At 47.4% G+C, this 17,499-nt stretch overlaps 1 protein-coding gene across 1 annotated transcript; it reads right to left on the bottom strand.

Moving 5' to 3' along the window:
* Positions 1–885: 885 nt before the first annotated feature.
* axin2 (axin 2 (conductin, axil)) lies at positions 886–14,435 on the bottom strand. Its single transcript, XM_040051090.1, has 10 exons — positions 13,594–14,435; positions 11,749–11,880; positions 9,484–9,586; positions 7,509–7,649; positions 6,889–7,421; positions 6,621–6,797; positions 6,314–6,529; positions 6,072–6,200; positions 5,226–5,384; positions 886–2,564 (listed from the first exon to the last, which is right to left on the bottom strand). The coding sequence occupies exons 1-10, from the start codon at positions 14,400–14,402 to the stop codon at positions 2,438–2,440; spliced, it is 2,526 nt and encodes an 841-aa protein (XP_039907024.1). The 5' UTR covers positions 14,403–14,435; the 3' UTR covers positions 886–2,437.
* Positions 14,436–17,499: the final 3,064 nt, after the last annotated feature.

Raw genomic sequence — 17,499 nt, 5'->3', positions numbered from 1 at the left:
TTTAGAAAATGATGGTGCTGAAAAACTTCTTAAAAACACTGCATATGCACAGTAGTCTGGAGTTAGACGGGAAATCACGGAGGCGTAAAACCAGGCTATGAGAATCTATCAGGGAAAAAAAGGTTTGACACGTGCACGGCACAGTCATATCCGACTCTTTGCAGTCTTTAATGCCCCACCGCTGCAGTGCAAAGTCCATATAATATCTGATCGTGCCGCTGAATCCACAGCGAGCGAGCGGACATCACGTGTCCCGTCTCCTGGACTCACTTAACCAAACATACCTTTTTCCAGTAAATAAGATTATTTTTTACCGTTCAGTTCAGAGACACAAAGTTGATGTAGCCCATGAGACGATCTTGGGATTCTCTGTTAATGTCAAACAGCATTATGTTTGAGAGTTCTCATCCCTCTGCCCTAATTGGGACTGAGCAAAAGTGCACGTTATACCCTCACACGCAGTTCATAAAGTGCCACAGGAGGCCAAACATTTTACCATGTAAATAACTGGCTAAAATGTACTTATAACATATATTTGCCAAATGTCTCATTAACACACACTTAGCTCTCCCGGTCTCTGTCTGCTTCTTCCCCTAAAACACAGGGAGGCTCTAGTGGCCAAATTAATGCTGCATGTTTTCATTTCCAACAGGGAGTACATTAAGAGCTGATAATGGATGCAAATTTCTCACTGGATCCAATGAGTTTTACTCTGCGCAGCAGGGGTGTGTGTGTGTGTGTGTGTGGTGAAGCTGCTTCTAAACACAAGCACACACAGACGCGCCACCATCCTAATATCCCAATTAGAGCTAGCAAAGTCCAATCAAAACTCTCTTTCCCTCACACACTCACACACACACACAGAAACAAAAGGAAGCAATTTGCTAATTTGAAAAATAGAACATTTTATTAAAGGCTACATCTCTTCATAATTACAATAATTAAAGTACCGAGGCATCTTTTCAACTGAGCTCTATAGAACGCATAATTTACAGTTTACAAGAAGAACCAAGGAAGCCATGAAAAATACCATAAAACATAAACATGATGATACTAAAAGGCATAAAAATATCTTTTCAACATAAGGCCCCTTGTAAAAACCAAGGGAGTAACAGGACCCTGAAAACTGGGTGAAAAACATGGCAAGAATCCATGTAGGCACAGCTACTGTACTCAAATAAAGACACTATGAACATAGTGTATATATATATATAGATATATATCACCACCATCATTAGCATCTGCAGCTCATAGTGCAGGCTTAAAATACTCTCAGTCACGCACACACACACACTCACTCACTAACAGGTAAGCACATAGGGGAACACATTATAGAACTTTTTCTTGGTAAATATGAATATGGTGTAAACACATTTTGGGGACTCAAAGACCTGTTCAGGGCAGTTTCCTCCTCGTAAATATATAGGCTATTTGTGCGATGCCTGCGCCGCTGAAACAAAGGCACTAAGACGTGACAGATCAAGGCTAGCTGGGCACAGTCCCAGAGTATGGAATTAAACATTAATAGCATTTTTTTCTTTTTTTGTTTTAAATTCCATAGCACACTGAAGACCCCCCCCCACCCCTAAGAGCAGACGGGGACACATCCACAAATAGCACTGCAGTAGTAAATATATTATCGAACTTTTAAGTGATAAGAGAGCCATTCTCAAAGCTTCAGCAGTAAGCTCTCCGGCCAGGAGAGCGGAGATGTCCCGGAGTGGGAGTGGAGTTCTTGAAGAGGTATTGTTGATGTTTACAGTTCAATATGAGGGGCTGAAAAGGAATAAAAACCTTTGCTTGAGAACTGATGCTCAGAAGGAGAGGGTTGGGTGGAGTAGGGTGGGGCGTTCACAGATGTGGATAATTCGAGAAGTTTGTCCAACTCCAAGCAGCTTGTCCATGGAAGTAGAAGAAGGATAGGATTTGGGAAAGGGGTATTTCCAATAAATAGCTATAGAAATCTTTACACAGCAATACGAGCATCACAATACAATGCAATGTACATGTATATCTGCGTATACATATTAGTAATGCGCTAGTGAGCAACTATAGGCAGACACTGGCACGGGGAGGGTTCAAGTAGGCTCTCAGTTTCAAATTAAACCCACAGCGCCCTGCTTCTTTGACAAGTGGTCATTCACCTAGAGTCTCTAGATATTCCTCTTTTGGGAAGTTTTGAGCCCAGCAGCATAAAGTCCACGTTTTCTTCACTTCTAGATGAGCTTTTCACTTGATAGTCCGGTAATGTGGATATCTTGTCCCGCTTCCAGTCCGCATGCCCAAAAACCAGCGTTCCTTCAACAACATCTCCAGTCCTTCAAGTCTTAGCTTAAAAAACACACACCACACACACACACACACACACGCTGTGTACATGTGTGAGAGCACATGAAGGAGGCTCATCCGCAGAGTTATTGATCAACTCCGGCAGCGCTCACTCCATCCTCTCCACCTTTCCCAAGATCTTCCCCTCGTAGGTGGGGAGCAGGGAGCAGTCGTCGGACACCTCCTCGAACACGGCGCCGCACTCGAACTCGTCGCTGGCCTTCTTGAAGTAGTACCTGTGACCGAGAGATGAAAGCGTTAACACAAAATCCTTCTCCCTTTGATTCAAGATACTTTAAAGCTCATAAACAAAAAGTCCAAAGAGAAATAAGAAAGAAAAAGGAAACCTGATAAGTCAAACGCTCCCCTTTGAAACATAAAGTTTCATTTCCGCTATCTGCAACCGAGCCACTGAGTACACAATCAGCCAAGCCTGCTGATACCAGGGCAGGGTGGAACCTGCTGCTGACAAGACTTGGTTTTAAACAGCAGGCTTCCTCTCTCCACATCCCTCCCTCCACTTGTTCTCTTTTACTTTTTCTCCCGTTCCTTCTCCCCCCCCCCCCCCCCCCCCCCCGTTGTGTTGCTGTGAGTTTTGCCCTGGCTAACAGGGGCCAATTAGACCCGTGTGCAAATGAAGGGGTCCTTTGACAAAGGCTGAAATTTTGGGTGCCTGCAAGTCTGCCTGTCATTACCCCTGACTCCTACACACCCGCTCGTGCACAGGGCTTTCACTCACTCCTCATCCCCGGTTCATTATTACAGGGACAAAGAAAAGAGACAAAGTAGAGGAGGAGGAGGAGGAGGAGAACGAGCAAGCAGTATGCCGTGTGTCCTTCCTCGCCCGTGTTGACAGTGTGAGCGCTTACTGAGACCTATAGGAAGGGCAGCTGACTTTTGTGTATGTGTGCAGAAGAAGCAAACTCAGGAGGGGCTTCTCGTCAGCCATGACTTCACTGGGCCATAATGATGTAACCCCCCCTCCCAGTCCTTATTTTAGAGGAAGAGAAATCAGCAGGGGTGGGTTGGTTAACCGGGACTCGAAATTCACTCATTAACTATGTAATGGAAAAATTCCTCGATCTGCTCGGTGTGTGGTGACTGGAATGCGGGCATGTTTGCGAGCATTTTTTGTGGTTGTTCTTTGTTTTTAAGACATGCAACACTTATAAAACCAGAACTGCAGCATTGCAGAGGTGCACAAGCGTGCACGTGTGCTAATTAACACGAGGGTAATCACTAATAAAGGGCAACGACACAGGGTGTGAAATAAAGCGACCTCCTTTTAGGAAAAAGCGCGCCGATCAGATGAAATCAAAGAGCGAAGGACACGCCTGATAACTGTTCCCTCCTTGGAGAGGAAGAAAGAAAAGTCGAGCCCTCCTACTTTTAAAAAAAAAAACCAAAATCTTCAAAGAGCTATGATCGCCCTCTTTTTTTTTTTCTTGCTAAGAGAGACAGACAGAGACACAGAGAGCCTGAATTTCCACTGGAACATGTTTTATGTGGCTGGATCTGCCTCCCCTCCCCTTCTCCCTCCGTTTGCACTGACATCTGGCACCAATATCGTCTGGCAGGGCCGAGCAGTACTGTTCTTTGTTGAACCGCTGCCATGTTGAAATGACCCAACTCCACACATTCTCTGGCTGCTATTAAAGCGCCGTGCAGCTCTCTTTCCAAAAAAATGTGGATGGTATGACAGAAGAACTGAGACTGTGAGCCAGAGAGAAAAGAAGAGTAAGTAAGGGGTGTAAGGAAGGGTGGGGGCAAACAGACAGATGTGGAGAACTCGGCGCTAAGTGCTTGTCACGTTTGTTGATCTGAAAATGTTGTGGACATCTGGACAGGAAGAGGTTTTGCTAAGTTCTTTTGCTTTTTCTTCTCTCCCCCCCATCACCAGTTTGATACCTGTAATTATTAACACAATACTTGGGCCGTGCTTATCTTGGAGACCGTGGCAGTCTAAACAATAAATGTTTGATCTTTTTCCCCCTTTAATGCCCACTGGAAAGAAACAATCAAATTAAATCTCTCTCCACAAACACCCATCGAAGCCGAGCGGCCTCGGTGAAGGCCCCGTAGCAGAGCAAACAAGCGGATCTGGCATTTAACTGTATGCCTTTCAAAAATATCCATAAAATGATTACAACATGTGTAAACACTGTGCGCGTTCAACGCAAAGCACATTAATGCGCGCGCGGGTACACGCACGCACACACACAAGACCCCAGAGCAGGAAAAAAAGAGGCCCTGATAGCATCAGTGAAGAATTTGCACGCTGGCCATTTGTGTGAGTCTTTGTTGGTTGAAATGAAAGGGGCTGGGGCTTCAAAGCCATGTGTATTAAGTGTGCCTTAGCATGGAAATCAATACCAGATGGGACCCAAAAATCGCTCCAGTTCAAACTCTCCCACTAACCCCTGCACCACCCTCCCTCCCTCCTCTTGTCCCTTCCTTTTCACTGCACCCCTCACACCAAACGCACACTTGTCCAGAGGCCTGCCTGAGTGCAGACACCGATGGAAACAAATGCTGATATCGGTCCTTGACGTAGTCACGGAGACAGTATTTCAGGTTTTTATGCTTGCAGGTGCTGACCGCCATTCAAAGGCAGAATTTTACCACTACAGAAGGTAGTAGGGTTTATGTCTCCATCATTCTGATTGGTCACTGTGTCTAAAATGCCCTCAGGAATGTTATATTATACTCCCACACCTTAGAAATCAAATGATCCCACTGTAAACTTTGTCTACAAGTCAGCACAAAGACTGTTTTAAATCAAGGCCAATGAACTAATCCCAGTTCATAAAAAGTTAACTGTATTTATGTCACTAAAGCTGCATCACTACTGTAAAACTTTAAAACTGATCTGTATATTTCAATGTGCCTGCACACACCTGTAGTTGCCCTTCTTGCGGAGCTGCTCTTTGAAGTGACCCAATGTCAGACTGTGGCTCTTCATGGTCCTCCGATAAGGAATCTCCTCACCGCAGAAGAAGTACGTCACCACTGTCTCCCCGCTGCTCACCGCGTGGCTTCCTGAACCCTTCTTACACCTGCCGGGAAACAAAAGACAGAGAGGAAGGGTGTCAGAAGCAGCGAGCGCTTTCGCTATACCAGACAACATCTCGACAAAAGAGAAATAAGAAGTTCTCCAACAAGCAATCTACTAAATTTTTTTCACAACAGACCAGAAATACAGTAACTAAGAGCATCCTGAGTGACGGAGTGACCCAGTGCCGTCTATAAGTTTGCGCTTGTGTGTGCACGATTATCAATTCCCCTTCAGCTACGTCCAAGGCTTTGTAGGCCCGCTTCAGAGGAACCCTCCCTTTGCTAAGCTCTGCTCGCCCCAACCTAGTGCCAGCTCACTGAAGGACAGCCAATAAAAATGATACAGATATATGAAAAGGGATGTCTCGGTCAGGTGGTGCAGTGACTGCACACACGCACAGACACACGCTCTCCATGCACAGCACAAATGCACGCGATTCATGCAGACGTAAGAGGCAGTGCTAGGTGTACAAAGCTTTAAATAAGTGAGTGTCTGTGGGGGTGTAATGTGTGTGTAGCATAGCTGCTTCTCATCTATCTGTGTGCAAGCAAATGGTGCGGGTGACAAGTGGGAAGAGTTAAAAAGGGTCAAAGTACACTTGGAAGTTGGAGGCTAGAGCTGAGAGGAGGAGGAAGAAGAGCAGAAAGGAGGAGAGGAGAGGGAGGGCAGGACTGTAGAGGCATCGTACTCTTCTGATTGGAGACTGGTCGCGGGGACGCCAGCGGGGCTGGGACTGACGAGCGGCAGGGGGACAGACGCCCCGTCCTGAACAGGCATGAGGTGGGTCTTCTCTCGCTGAAGGCTGGACACTGAATGCCTGGGAAGAGAAATGAAATAAGACTTGAGTTTAAAAAGCACATCTGGAATAGTTTGAAGTTATAACCAAGAGCGTTACTTAATAATAATCTGCTCTTTGAAGTCTGTGTGTACCTTTGCTTGGTGGGCTTGGTGGATACCTCCTCCAGTCTGCGGCAGGCCTCCTCCAGCTGCGCCAAAGTGTTGGGAGGAGGGAGCGGAGGCATAGCTGGGTCTTGGATGAATGGCTGGGCCGGCTGGTGACCACGTAGGTGGCCGCAGCTTCCACCCCCGCCCCACGTGTGTGTCTGAGTAGATGAGCCTCCAAAGGATTTCTTGGTGCTCTGGGTACTGAGAGGGAGACGGGGAAATTTGACTTTAACAACATGAAAAGGTGTCCCCAACACTCACACAGATACTCCTAGTATTATCCTCCACTCACCTGTGAGACTTGTGTCTGCCCTGTCGTTTACTTTCCAGGATCCACTGCAGCACATTCTGGGTGGGATCTGCTGTGTCAGTGGGCAGCTGTAAGGGTCCACAGTCCTCCATGCACCTCTCCGCTACTCCATCCTCAGCCCCTGAGCGACACACCCGCCTCGATAGAGAGCTTGAACGCCTGGAAGAGTAATTGCACTGCTTATTTTAAACACTGACAGAAAAGAAAAAACAAATGGGAGACAAATATGAAACAAGTGCTTGGGACTGACCCCATGCTGTTGTCTGTGGTGATGGCCCCACACATCTCTCTGCCTAGGCTGCGGCTGCGCTGGTACGGCTGACAGGGCTGGCACTCGCTGCTGCCGGAGCACACGCTGTGCACCCTGAGGGCTGCCTCCCTTTCGATCTGCTCTTTAGACTTCGGACCAGCGTGATGGTGGATGTAGTGATGGTGGATGTGTTTCGTGCTCTGCCTGCTTACGAGGGTTCTGTTGGGACCCAGGGACAGGGTAATCGCCCCTTGGTCGGGACTGGATGCAGATGAACTGGAGGGCCCGGTTCTCACCAGGCCCTTGACGCTGAAGCCAGCGCGCGTGAAAGGCCGGTGTTCTGGCGAGCTGGATCGAGGGGAATGCCGGATCACGGCCGGGGACTGGCACCCGGGGGTCTTCAGGACGCGGGAAAGGTGTTCGTCCAGGATGGCCTGGGGGTCCTCGTCAGAGGAGCCAGAGAGGAGGGGTAAGGAGTGGGGTGAGAGCGCGGGAGCACTTCCCATGATCTCGGCATCTTCTCTTTCCTCCTCCTGATAAAAACAAGGCAAACTAAGTCAAGGCCAGAACAAAACATCTTCATCTTTCATTTCTTCAGTAAGAACCAGAGTCACACAAACCTCCTGAATCTGCTGCAGCCTCTCCTCCAACGTGTTCATGGTTTCCTGCTGCCTCTTCAGGTTCTCCAGGCGGGCGATGAGCTGGGCTGCAAACTGTGCTGGCTCCATTGGTATCATCTCTTTGGGTGGATGGCGAGTACGCTGTAGAGGAGATATATAAAAAAAGAAGATATATAAGAAACTGCAAGACTCATGCCATCCCTCCATTACTATAGCACTTCACATCATCTATAGCATGCATTTCCCACTAAAGGCAGTTCTGATCAGGGCACTCGCACTGGCACCTATGGCTACAGGGCTGTTTTCAGGGGTTGGCAGGCCTGGTGCATGGTCATGCTGGGCCAGGGCCTCGGCTGGTTCCTTCTGTCATCATCAGCGGGCCTCTTTAAAGTCAGCTCACTTCAAAGCCTTCCTCGTCAAATATCAAACACTCAGTGGGGGGAGAATAGAGCGGCTGAGGGGGGGATGGAGGGATAGATTGATGGGAAGCAGTGGCTTTACATCTAGAAATAAAAGCCACATATCGACAGGGGGTGGAAGAGAACTCCAGGGAGGAAAAGGATGAGGGATTAAAAAAAAGAAAAAGAAACTGGGAGAAGTTGAGATGTGTGTGGGAGAAAAACGAAGAGAGGGAAGGACTGAAGGAAAGAGATAAAGGTGCCAGAAAAACAGGATGGGAGATCAGAAAGGTTGAGGTAATTTAGCCCCACCCCCACACGCTGGGCATCTTTAACGTACAGTAAAGTGACAGCATGAGATTGGGTGCATACCCACGCATCTTAAATTATTTTTGCAGTTGGGTTTTCTTGATTCTCCCCCCCAATTTCTCATAAGCCTTTGTAGTCGGGATAAAGGGGAGAAAAAAGTGAGAAAAAGAGGAGCTGTCTGATGGTGCCTGGAGCTGGTGCACCATGGGAATGGCAGCCATCGCCAAAAATCAGACGGGAAACAAAAACAAGAATAAAAGCCAAAAAAGAAGAAAATAAAGCAAAAGGGGGAGCGTGAGTGAAAGCGGCGAGATCCAACAGCAACAGTTACTGCATACCTCATAATGTGGAAAAAAAGGGAGTTACTTTAAGTTTGTTTTAACAAGCTGCTTCTGTTACAGCTACTACTGCAAGTTGTGCCCCCCCCCCCCCGCCTTCGATTTGGACTTTTTTTTTCTCTCAACATGAAGTTAGCTTCTCTTAAGCCTTAAGCTACAAACTCCCCTCTGACCTGTTGAGAGCTCACATGACATGCTCAAACTCTTCCCCTTAGATCCTTCACTTTTAGGGGAGGGGGCTGGCTGAGCATTTGTGTTTCTGTATGTGTGTGTGTGCTGGGGGTTGGAAGGGTGGCGGGGCTGTGAAAAAAAGGGGGAGAAAAAAAGGGGGCCAGCTCTGCTGGAAGTTGTCACTTCCCTGTGCGTTTGTTCCATTCATCCGTGGATCAAAGCGCCGCGTGTGCGTGAATGTGCGTGCGTGTGAATGTGTCTGAGTATCTTTGTGTTTTTGTTGAGGAACCGGGCTGATTTCAGAGCCCTCGGGATAAACCGGCAGAGATCTTCCTCATCTCTCTCTGTTCTCCATATTTACACCATCGGTGGGGAAGAAAAACCCTGGTGTGTTCCGAGCGCTGCGGCGATAAACAGCTTAGAGACCCCCCCGTCTCCCGCAGACTTCAAGGAACCCTAATGGGGGTGCAGGTGACACCAAAGGTAGGGAGCGGGGTTGTGTTTGCATGCGAGCTTATGTGAATGTGTGTGTATGTGTGTGTGCGAGAGAGAGAGTGGGAGGCTGGGTCTTTGACGTTACTCTTTAGATCTTTGCTGGCGTTGTTGAATTGAAGATGCCAAATACAGTTTGTGCAATACTATTCATAGAACCCAGAGAGACCCGAACACAGGGTGGTATGGAGACTTCTGAGCATGTGTATGTGAAGTTATGCATGTGCGTATGCACGTGTGTGTGTCTGTGTGCGTTTGTGTACTTACAGGAAAAGCAGGCAGCGAGACTTGGCTGTTCATCCTCATGTTTCGCTGCATCTCCCTCTGTAGCTGCTTCTTGGAGCCCAGTTTATATGGAGGGATGCCATCTCTGGGGAGGGGGAGAGGGGGGTACGCAGACAGACCACAAAGGTCAATTACCCAATCGGATACATCATTAAAGACCAAACAGACATTCAGGAAGAAGCTTGTTAGCCAAATGGGAAGATCAAACACAGTTCAGGCAAGAACAAATCTAATTTATTAATTCTCCAATTCATTTAGCTTTTCATGTTTCAGGCTTAATCTGAGAACAAAAAGGCTACTCAGAGGTAAATTATGACAGCATTTCCGCCTCCGAGCGGCTCGGGTTACGCTGCAATGAGTAAGGTTTTATTTGCCCTAGAAACGACACTCAATTTCAGGGCTGGCTCCAGCACAACACTGGGCACCCTGCTGGTCATTTCCTTTCACCAGCATACACACAAATGCACACTGCAGTTACTGTGCTCCACTTTACGGGCCAAAAGTAGCGTCAGCATTAGCATCTCCCTCCTGACTTTTATGGTAAGCTGAGGACACAGTTAGCATTAGCTACTCATTATGCTTTTTCAAAGAGTTACTGCAGGATAGGACCCAAGGGTGCAGGTAACCTGGTTAAGTCTGAGGGGATGAAGGGCTGACTGACTCAAAAAAAAAAAAAAAAAAAAAGAGGGAATCAAACAACAAACAGCAGAGCTTCAAACTGAAGCACTTGACAGTGTAAAACAATCTCTTTCCTTCCATGCTAAACAGCAGTTTCCTGGTGACCTAGCCTAACTGAGAAGCACTTTTCCACTTTTGCTTTGAAATGCCACAGTCATGCGCATAAGCAACCACCCCTCCCTCCCCTCCCCAATCTTCATTTGGCAAGCGCTGCTGCAGCCAGCCTCTGATCTCCGCACATCAAAAGGCTGGTTTGTAAGATAAGGTAATGTTTGAAGTCTGCGCAGCTGCATTCCCCAGCGTCCAAGCAAATCCATAAATAAGATATAAGCAAAAATCCCCCCTCCGCTACTCTCTTTCTCTTCCCACCCAACCGCCTCCTCCCCCGTTGCGTTTTCCCTTTTCTCTCTTTTTTTCTCCTCTTTATCTGTAAATGAAATTCAAATGTTTATGGGTCTTTTTTTAACTGACCTAAAGCGGCGAGGCAGATATTCAGATCAAGGCCAGAACGGGCAGAAAATGAGGTGGAGAAGCTGCGCCCCTGTGGCCAGGGCTTTGTCACTGGCTCTGGGCAAAGTACAGCGGAACAGGGCAATATAGGCCTCGGTCTCTTTGAAGCAAGGCTGTGTAGTGATATGCCAGAACAGAGGACGTCCCGTTGTAAAAAAAAAAAAAAAAGCCTTTATAGCTGCCATACTTATGTGTAACCCAGCCCCATTAATTCAGCTGAACAACCATGTGTCAGTCTTTGAGTTTCATTAGCTTGGTCATAGTTACTGCATCCATCCGTGCCTCGACAACCCCGCCTGCCTCCCAGGTGACTCGAGGTAAAGAGCAACTTGTTGCACCAACTTTTCTTTTTGCTCTGCGTCCAAAAGCCAGCTGACTAAAGCACATCTGGCCTTGAGCTGTGCACCACGCAATGACTTCACAGCACCTTGTCACTTGAGAGACACGTGATTACGCCAAGCAATCCTTTAGAAGAACGAGCGCCAAGGCACGTACACAGATAAGCGCAAACCACATGTACAGCATGAGCGACTGATTTGTAAGTTCCTCGATAAGTGATCAATCAGAGCTAATTTAGACAAATGTCAACTTTTAAAAATGAGGTTTTCTTGATTTTCTTCACCGCAACAAGCATCTTGGTGACAGTGGAGAAGAAATACTCCCTAATAGCAGGAAAAGAGAGCCCCAGCAGGGCAAGACTCAGCAAGAGGCTAATCAGAAAGTGTAACAAGCAAATCAGCTGACATCAAAACACTGCTCATGCCCACAGATGCATAAAATGTAAAGTTACTATACTCATTCCTTCTAATCGACTCAAAGTCTTCCTGCATATACACTCCAGTGGCAAAGTCAAAAGTGTGTTATGGTGGAGCTTAGCATTAATCTAGACCACGTCCTGGATACTGGAGTGCATCTTTGGTTGTTTTTTAAGGTGCCACAATCCATCAATGGCAAGCTATTCTTCCAGTATGGCTACAGCTTCAAACAGAAAGCTCTTTGGGATTTTCTCTCATTTTTGCACACACACACATAACGCATGTTTGGATAATATTCACTTACACACTGCTGTCAGTCACGGACATGGCGTCATCAGTCAAGGCGTCACTGGAAACCTCGCTGTCATTCGTGCTGCTGACAGGAGCGAAAGAGCCTGAATGGCAGGGGTTGAGTGAGTCTCCTCTCTTGTATGACCTGAGAAGTTTCCAACAAAAATCAGATTAATATGCATCAATATCCAACAGGTGGGTACAATTCACTGTGTTTCTGTCATTTTGAGAAGGTGACATCAAAACAAGCTGCATCTTCTAATGTTTCAGAGAACTATAGCCTCACTCATCTGCTCCCAACAACAACGAATGGATGTGACAGAGCAGTCTGAGGCCTGGGAAAACTTCAGTTTTCTCCTTATTGCTTCTTAAATATCCCATAACTTCTCTTTCCATTTCCCCGGCATACATCTCCCGCTGTGTATGCATTCTTGCCACGGTACAGGAGGAGAGGAAAGGAGGGGGAATGACCCAAAAAAGGAAAAAAGTATGGAGTGGGATGCATGAGAGTGTGTCAGAGAAGGAAACAAAGGGGAGAGGTGGGTTCTTAACGAGGAAGCAGAAACGCAGCATGACTAAAGCTGTAGGCCCCCAGCTCCGGGCTGACCTTCAGAGGGGCTCGCAAAGAGTCAGGTATTTAACACAGCTGGCCTTGCATTCTTCCCTCCCTGCCTCTTTCACCCCCTCATTTATGCTTTCTCCTCCCTCCCTTTCTTTTATGCGTCCCACCACCACCCCTACCCCACCACCTCCTCTCCCTCTGTCCTTCCTTCCTTTCGCTCCCTTTCCCCCTTCCCACCTCCTCCTCCCCATCTTCACTCTCGCTCCAAAAGCATGCCTCGTAGTCCCTATCCCTGAGTTTTCAAAGGAAAAAGATAAAAGTAGAGAAGGCGGGTGGGTTGGGGTGGGGGGAACGCAGCGAAGGAGGGAATCAGAGGAGAATTGACGCAAACAAGAAAAGAGGGAAGAAGAGAGTGAAGAAGGTTTTTTGGCGGGGAGGTGGTGGTGGTGGGTGTTGATTCTGCACTGTAGCTGCTGCCGTTTGTTATGTTTTTTTTTTAAAGAGAATCTGAGTCAGATGAGAAAAGGTAAGGGGAGAGGAAAGGAGAAAAAAAGGGGAGGGGGAGAAATTAAGAGCACATGTTTTGAATCTGAAAGGGTGACAACAATGGGAGGGCAGAGAAAAGGGAGAGCTGCCAATCCCTGCTGTCCTGAGCAGGTAGCTGTCAGCTTAGCTCAGCCTGTCACTGTAAGTTAGCAACAGGAACATCAGAGGATGCCCCAGAGTTGACACTGCTGTCTTTGCTGTCCTTTAAACTCATGAATCACTTCAATTTATTTGGGATGCAGTCTTAATCTAAAACACCCTCCTTTAAATGCAACGTGGAAAAAAACGAGAAAAGGGCCTAGCAAGCACCCGAGTGAGACTACAAAACAGCCACTTCAAAGTGCCATCTATAGCTCTGCTATACATTTATCTCTCTGCCAAAAGCTTGAGGACAGTGTGGTACAAGAGAAGGCATAGCACAGCAATGTCATCATCTATTATTTGCTGGCTGGGGCCAGAGCCAGCGTGCTCTGTGAACTTTTCCTGTGGAAGACGATCCCTCACTCTGCGGAACTATTTCAAAGCCCCGGAAATCCAGGCGAGCGCCAGCAGAGGGCTGCTGCTGCTGGAGACGGTGAGAGAGGGGGCCAGAGTGAAAGACAGGGAGGGGGTAGGCTGACCAGTTTTCTGCAAACTAATGTGGTGTTGAGAAAAAGCACTTGTACAGGAGAGAAATGCTTGCACGGTTGCCTCTGGTGTGCAACAACAGGTTTACACTTTGCACCAGAAAACAGAGTAAAAGCGCCATACCTGAATCCCCCGTCCATCACCTCCACTGCCCTCAGGGAAATGGGGGCCCTCTGCGCTTTAGCCGAAAGTCCAATAAGTGCTTTAGCTTTCAAATCACAACTCCACTCCTCCTCCTCGTTGAGCGTGGGCAGGTATCCACATACAACTTTCAGGTCCGCCAGCCCGTTCGAGTTGACGTGACTCGGGTTCTCTCCCCCAGTTCTCACGAACTCGAGGTAAATGTCAGAGGTCAGAAACATCTGGTACGCGTTCTCCTCCATGTCGGTCTGGATCTCGGTCTGCGCCTGGTCGAACATGGCAGAGTCTATGTGCTGCTTCTTAATATTATCCCGTATGTAGGTTTTCGTCGCGGGCTTCAGCTGTTTGGCGACAATGCTGTTGTTTTCGATGTAGCGCTTGTAAATTGCTTTGGCGACTCTCTGCGTTTTGGTATCCTTGAGGTCCATCTGCCTGAATCCATTGCAGGCGAACCAAAAGTCTAAAGTGTCCACACATTTTTCTCGCTCCAGGAATGTCCTAAAAAGAAGAGCGCCGTCCTGGTCCCCGAGGAGAGAGTGCAGAGACTTTGTCCACCGGGAAAGCGGGGAATCCGGGGAGGCACTCCCCTCTGGCTCCCCGAGACCATCCTCGTTCCTCCTCGCAGAGGAACCCGGAGAGCCGAGCAGAACGGATTTGGGGGACTCCAGGGGTTTCATTACTGGGAGTTTGCCGGGGTAGCAGGGCGCGTCGCCCTCCTCCCCGGGCACAGGGGGTCGAGGCGCATCTTCGCGAAAACTACTGGCGATATGGTCCATAAGCGCCCGGCTCATGGCTCTGACGGCAGCAAGGAGAGAGCCCGCGTGTGTGCTGTTCCACCTCCTCTGAGCTTCTACTGTAATCTCCTCACTCTCTTATGTCAGCGGGGGGGCTTCTCTCTGGCTGCCCGGCTTCTCTCTGAAACACAAAGTATTGATCTAATCAAAACCAGATCCGCCCCAACTTCAAAGGGGGGCAGAAACGCAGTAAGAGCCTTTTCAGACCCTCGCTGACTTTTACAGAAACAGACAGACTAGTTCAGATTTGGGGGGGAGAGAAAAAAAATCCAGCTGCAGCAGAATTACATAAACAGCACTTCTTCATATCTCAACTAAGGGATATGATTTCTACAGAAGGCGCTGTTGGTTAAATTAAAACATTTAACAAGAGGGGAAGGGGGGCACCCACCTAAGCGATGTCTGTACTGGATCGCCGCCATCCTTTTCGATAACATCACGAGAAGTAGTAATTACATGCACGTCAAAGTGGGTTAAGACCTGAGCGCCAATTAATAAGACATGTACCCTCCCCAACTCCTCTCCCTCCCAATAAAATGCCAAAGCATTACGCACGGACGCCGCTTCCTGATCGTTTTACCCCTACCATCCCTGCCACTCTCTCACTTCTCTACGTCTCATCTTTAAAAAAAAAATACACCAAATCGAGCCACTGCTTCAAGTACCTGTAGGACACCGATGTGGGACAAACTCCAAGTGATGGAAAAACGTGACCGAAATAGTTAATACGGGCAGCAAGGCTGCTGCTTGTGGAGCTTTAGCCTCCACAACTGTTTAAAACATCCCCCAGTTTGTTGCACAGACGATCGCTACAACGTGTCCCCGAAGCATCAGCGGTAGTTACAGTGTATTAGCGGCTGCTGTGCAACCTTGAACATGTCACTTAGTATCACCGATCTACCGCTCGACTGTTAAACATGTCAAGAGATTAGAAAAAAGAGCTCGTGGCACAGCTACAAGTCAAAAGCTTCCCACAGGATCCCGAAAAATGAAAGAAAGAGAATGATAACGCACATTACACCCCCACACACTTGTCACATATTTCTTTAACGCTGCGTTTAAAGACGAAACAAGCCCTGGTTTAAAAAATAAATAAATAAACGTCCACACTCCAAGTGCACCGAAGTCTCTGATCTGTCTGATCTTGTGAGGGGAAGAAAGTCACACGCACACACGCACACACACATATATAGAAACGACCACTTACTTCAATATGTACAAATATAAGTACGAAATATTATCGCAAAGGAAATTTCCGTGAACACGGCACAGAGATGACTCAGTTCCTCCTTGGGCTTTAAAAGTAAGAAAAGCGACCAATCATCCCCCCTCCCCAACCCTCAGAACATTACTTCAAAGGCGAGTCAACAGCACATCAAAGAGAACTCCAATGGGGGCCACTTTGAGGAGGCACACACTCTTGCAACTTACCATCGATCCACGAGTTCTTCAGCTCGAATTAAAACTCCGGGTTTCTTCTTTTCTTCCCTTCTCCCTCCACAAATACATACACACACATACAAAAATTCGCTTATAATCCACAATGCTGGTCTCCTCAGCGCGTCCACATACAGTCCGTTCAGGTTCGAGTCGGTTTACAGAGAGAAAAATGCACTCGAGAGAGGAAGAAAAAAATATATATCGCTTTTCTGCCTCCTCCTTTTCTCCTCCCTATGGTTTCAGGCTGCCATGCCGCACGGTAGATCTCTCCTGTAGGCGACTCCAACACCAACTGAACCGAGAGGCTGGAGCAGCGCACTTCAAAGTGAGGAACCGACTGCCGGGTCCCGGCAGCTGCATAAAAAACAATTGCAACCTCGTGCCTTCAAAAAAAAAAAGAAAAGAAAAGAAAAAAGCGAAACAAGTGGTGGAGACCCCACAGTTTTGTGCAGTTACTGGTGACGAAATATTGTTTAAAGGCTGCTCGGTTTATTTTCTGACCTTTCCCTCCCCATCTTTTGGCAAGCTTTCCTTAGACCACGAAGTTGTAGCTACAGTGTGAGGACCTTATCAAAGACAGGCAATCTTGAGCCAACTCCCCGAGGCTTTGGAGCGTCAGAAGTAACTGATCTGCCGCCCCAATGGCATTATCGCTACAATCCCTCTGTTGCTACATAAACTTTAAAGACGCGGGCATTTTTTCCTTTTCTTTTCTTTCATGGGGTTGCACAATAAATGCAACGGCGCGTTTCAAAATAGCACGTGTAATATGGACAAATATGATTTGTTTGTTTTTTTAGGGGGGCGGCTGGGGGGCAAACATCCTGCAGAGTAATGAAAGTTTCATTGAACCGCTGCAGGATTCAAAAATACTGAAGGGAATTCCCAACAATGGAAACGTGTGTTTTGACTCAAGGACAGTCACTTTACCATCTCTAGTGCTTATAAAGATACAGTGTGTTGCCATAGGAAAGGAAATCACAGTGCTGTTATCACTCCACAGCTCCTACCAGTGGCTTAGAAGGGCACGTGCATACACAGCAGATTAAAACATCTGCTCACTGTGGATAAGTTCACTGACAGATGTTATCACATCATTTAAGCAGCACAAGAATAAGTCCTCTTTGCACTTCTGACTATGAAGCTCTCTACTCCTTAACTGCACTGTTGAGATAACACGAAAAGGGGGTTGGAAAGCAGCTCAGGCAGCCAAAATGTCCATCAAGATGGACATTTTAGAAGCTGCACTTCCTTTATTTGTACCGTGGTGGCTACAGTAGTGTTGATAGTGTTTATTGGACAGACTCAGTGGTGTTTTGGAGGGGTCTTTAGTGTTCAAATGAGCCACCACAGGGGACCCTTTGTGCAAGATGCCTGCCTATGTTCTTGAAAGAGAGACAGTAGGTGTCTGTGTGTGTCCTTGTTGTCTCAGTGGACAGGGATCCAAAAAAGAAGGGAAAAAAAGTACAGTACAAAGACGGAAACCACTTTGATCAGCCTGTTTGCTAAAGGTGCTGTGAGACTTTCTCCCTTGATGCCTCTTTTCCCATCAAGGTTAATAAAAGAGAAAATTGGAAGAGGCCATGATGACTAAGGGATTACTCATCATTCAAAGGCCACTTTACCGCCTTCAAATTCTGTCACACACATTCCC

Source organism: Simochromis diagramma, unplaced genomic scaffold (genome assembly GCF_900408965.1).
Source record: "Simochromis diagramma unplaced genomic scaffold, fSimDia1.1 OVJJ01000321.1, whole genome shotgun sequence".
In the NCBI taxonomy this organism is placed as follows: domain Eukaryota; kingdom Metazoa; phylum Chordata; class Actinopteri; order Cichliformes; family Cichlidae; genus Simochromis; species Simochromis diagramma.
Note: the sequence above shows the minus strand (reverse complement) of the source record. Positions and strands in the feature narration are given on the sequence as shown.

Bases quoted from the DNA above. Each gene is read 5' to 3' on its own strand.
- axin2 (XM_040051090.1), bottom strand. From the start codon at position 14,402: ATGAGCCGGGCGCTTATGGACCATATCGCCAGTAGTTTTCGCGAAGAT. The intron at 6,201-6,313 runs GTACACACAGAC...TTCTCTTCCCAG, and splicing joins ACCAAGCCCACCAAGCAAAG to GCATTCAGTGTCCAGCCTTC. The intron at 2,565-5,225 runs GTGTGTGCAGGC...TCTCGGTCACAG, and splicing joins CGCAAGAAGGGCAACTACAG to GTACTACTTCAAGAAGGCCA.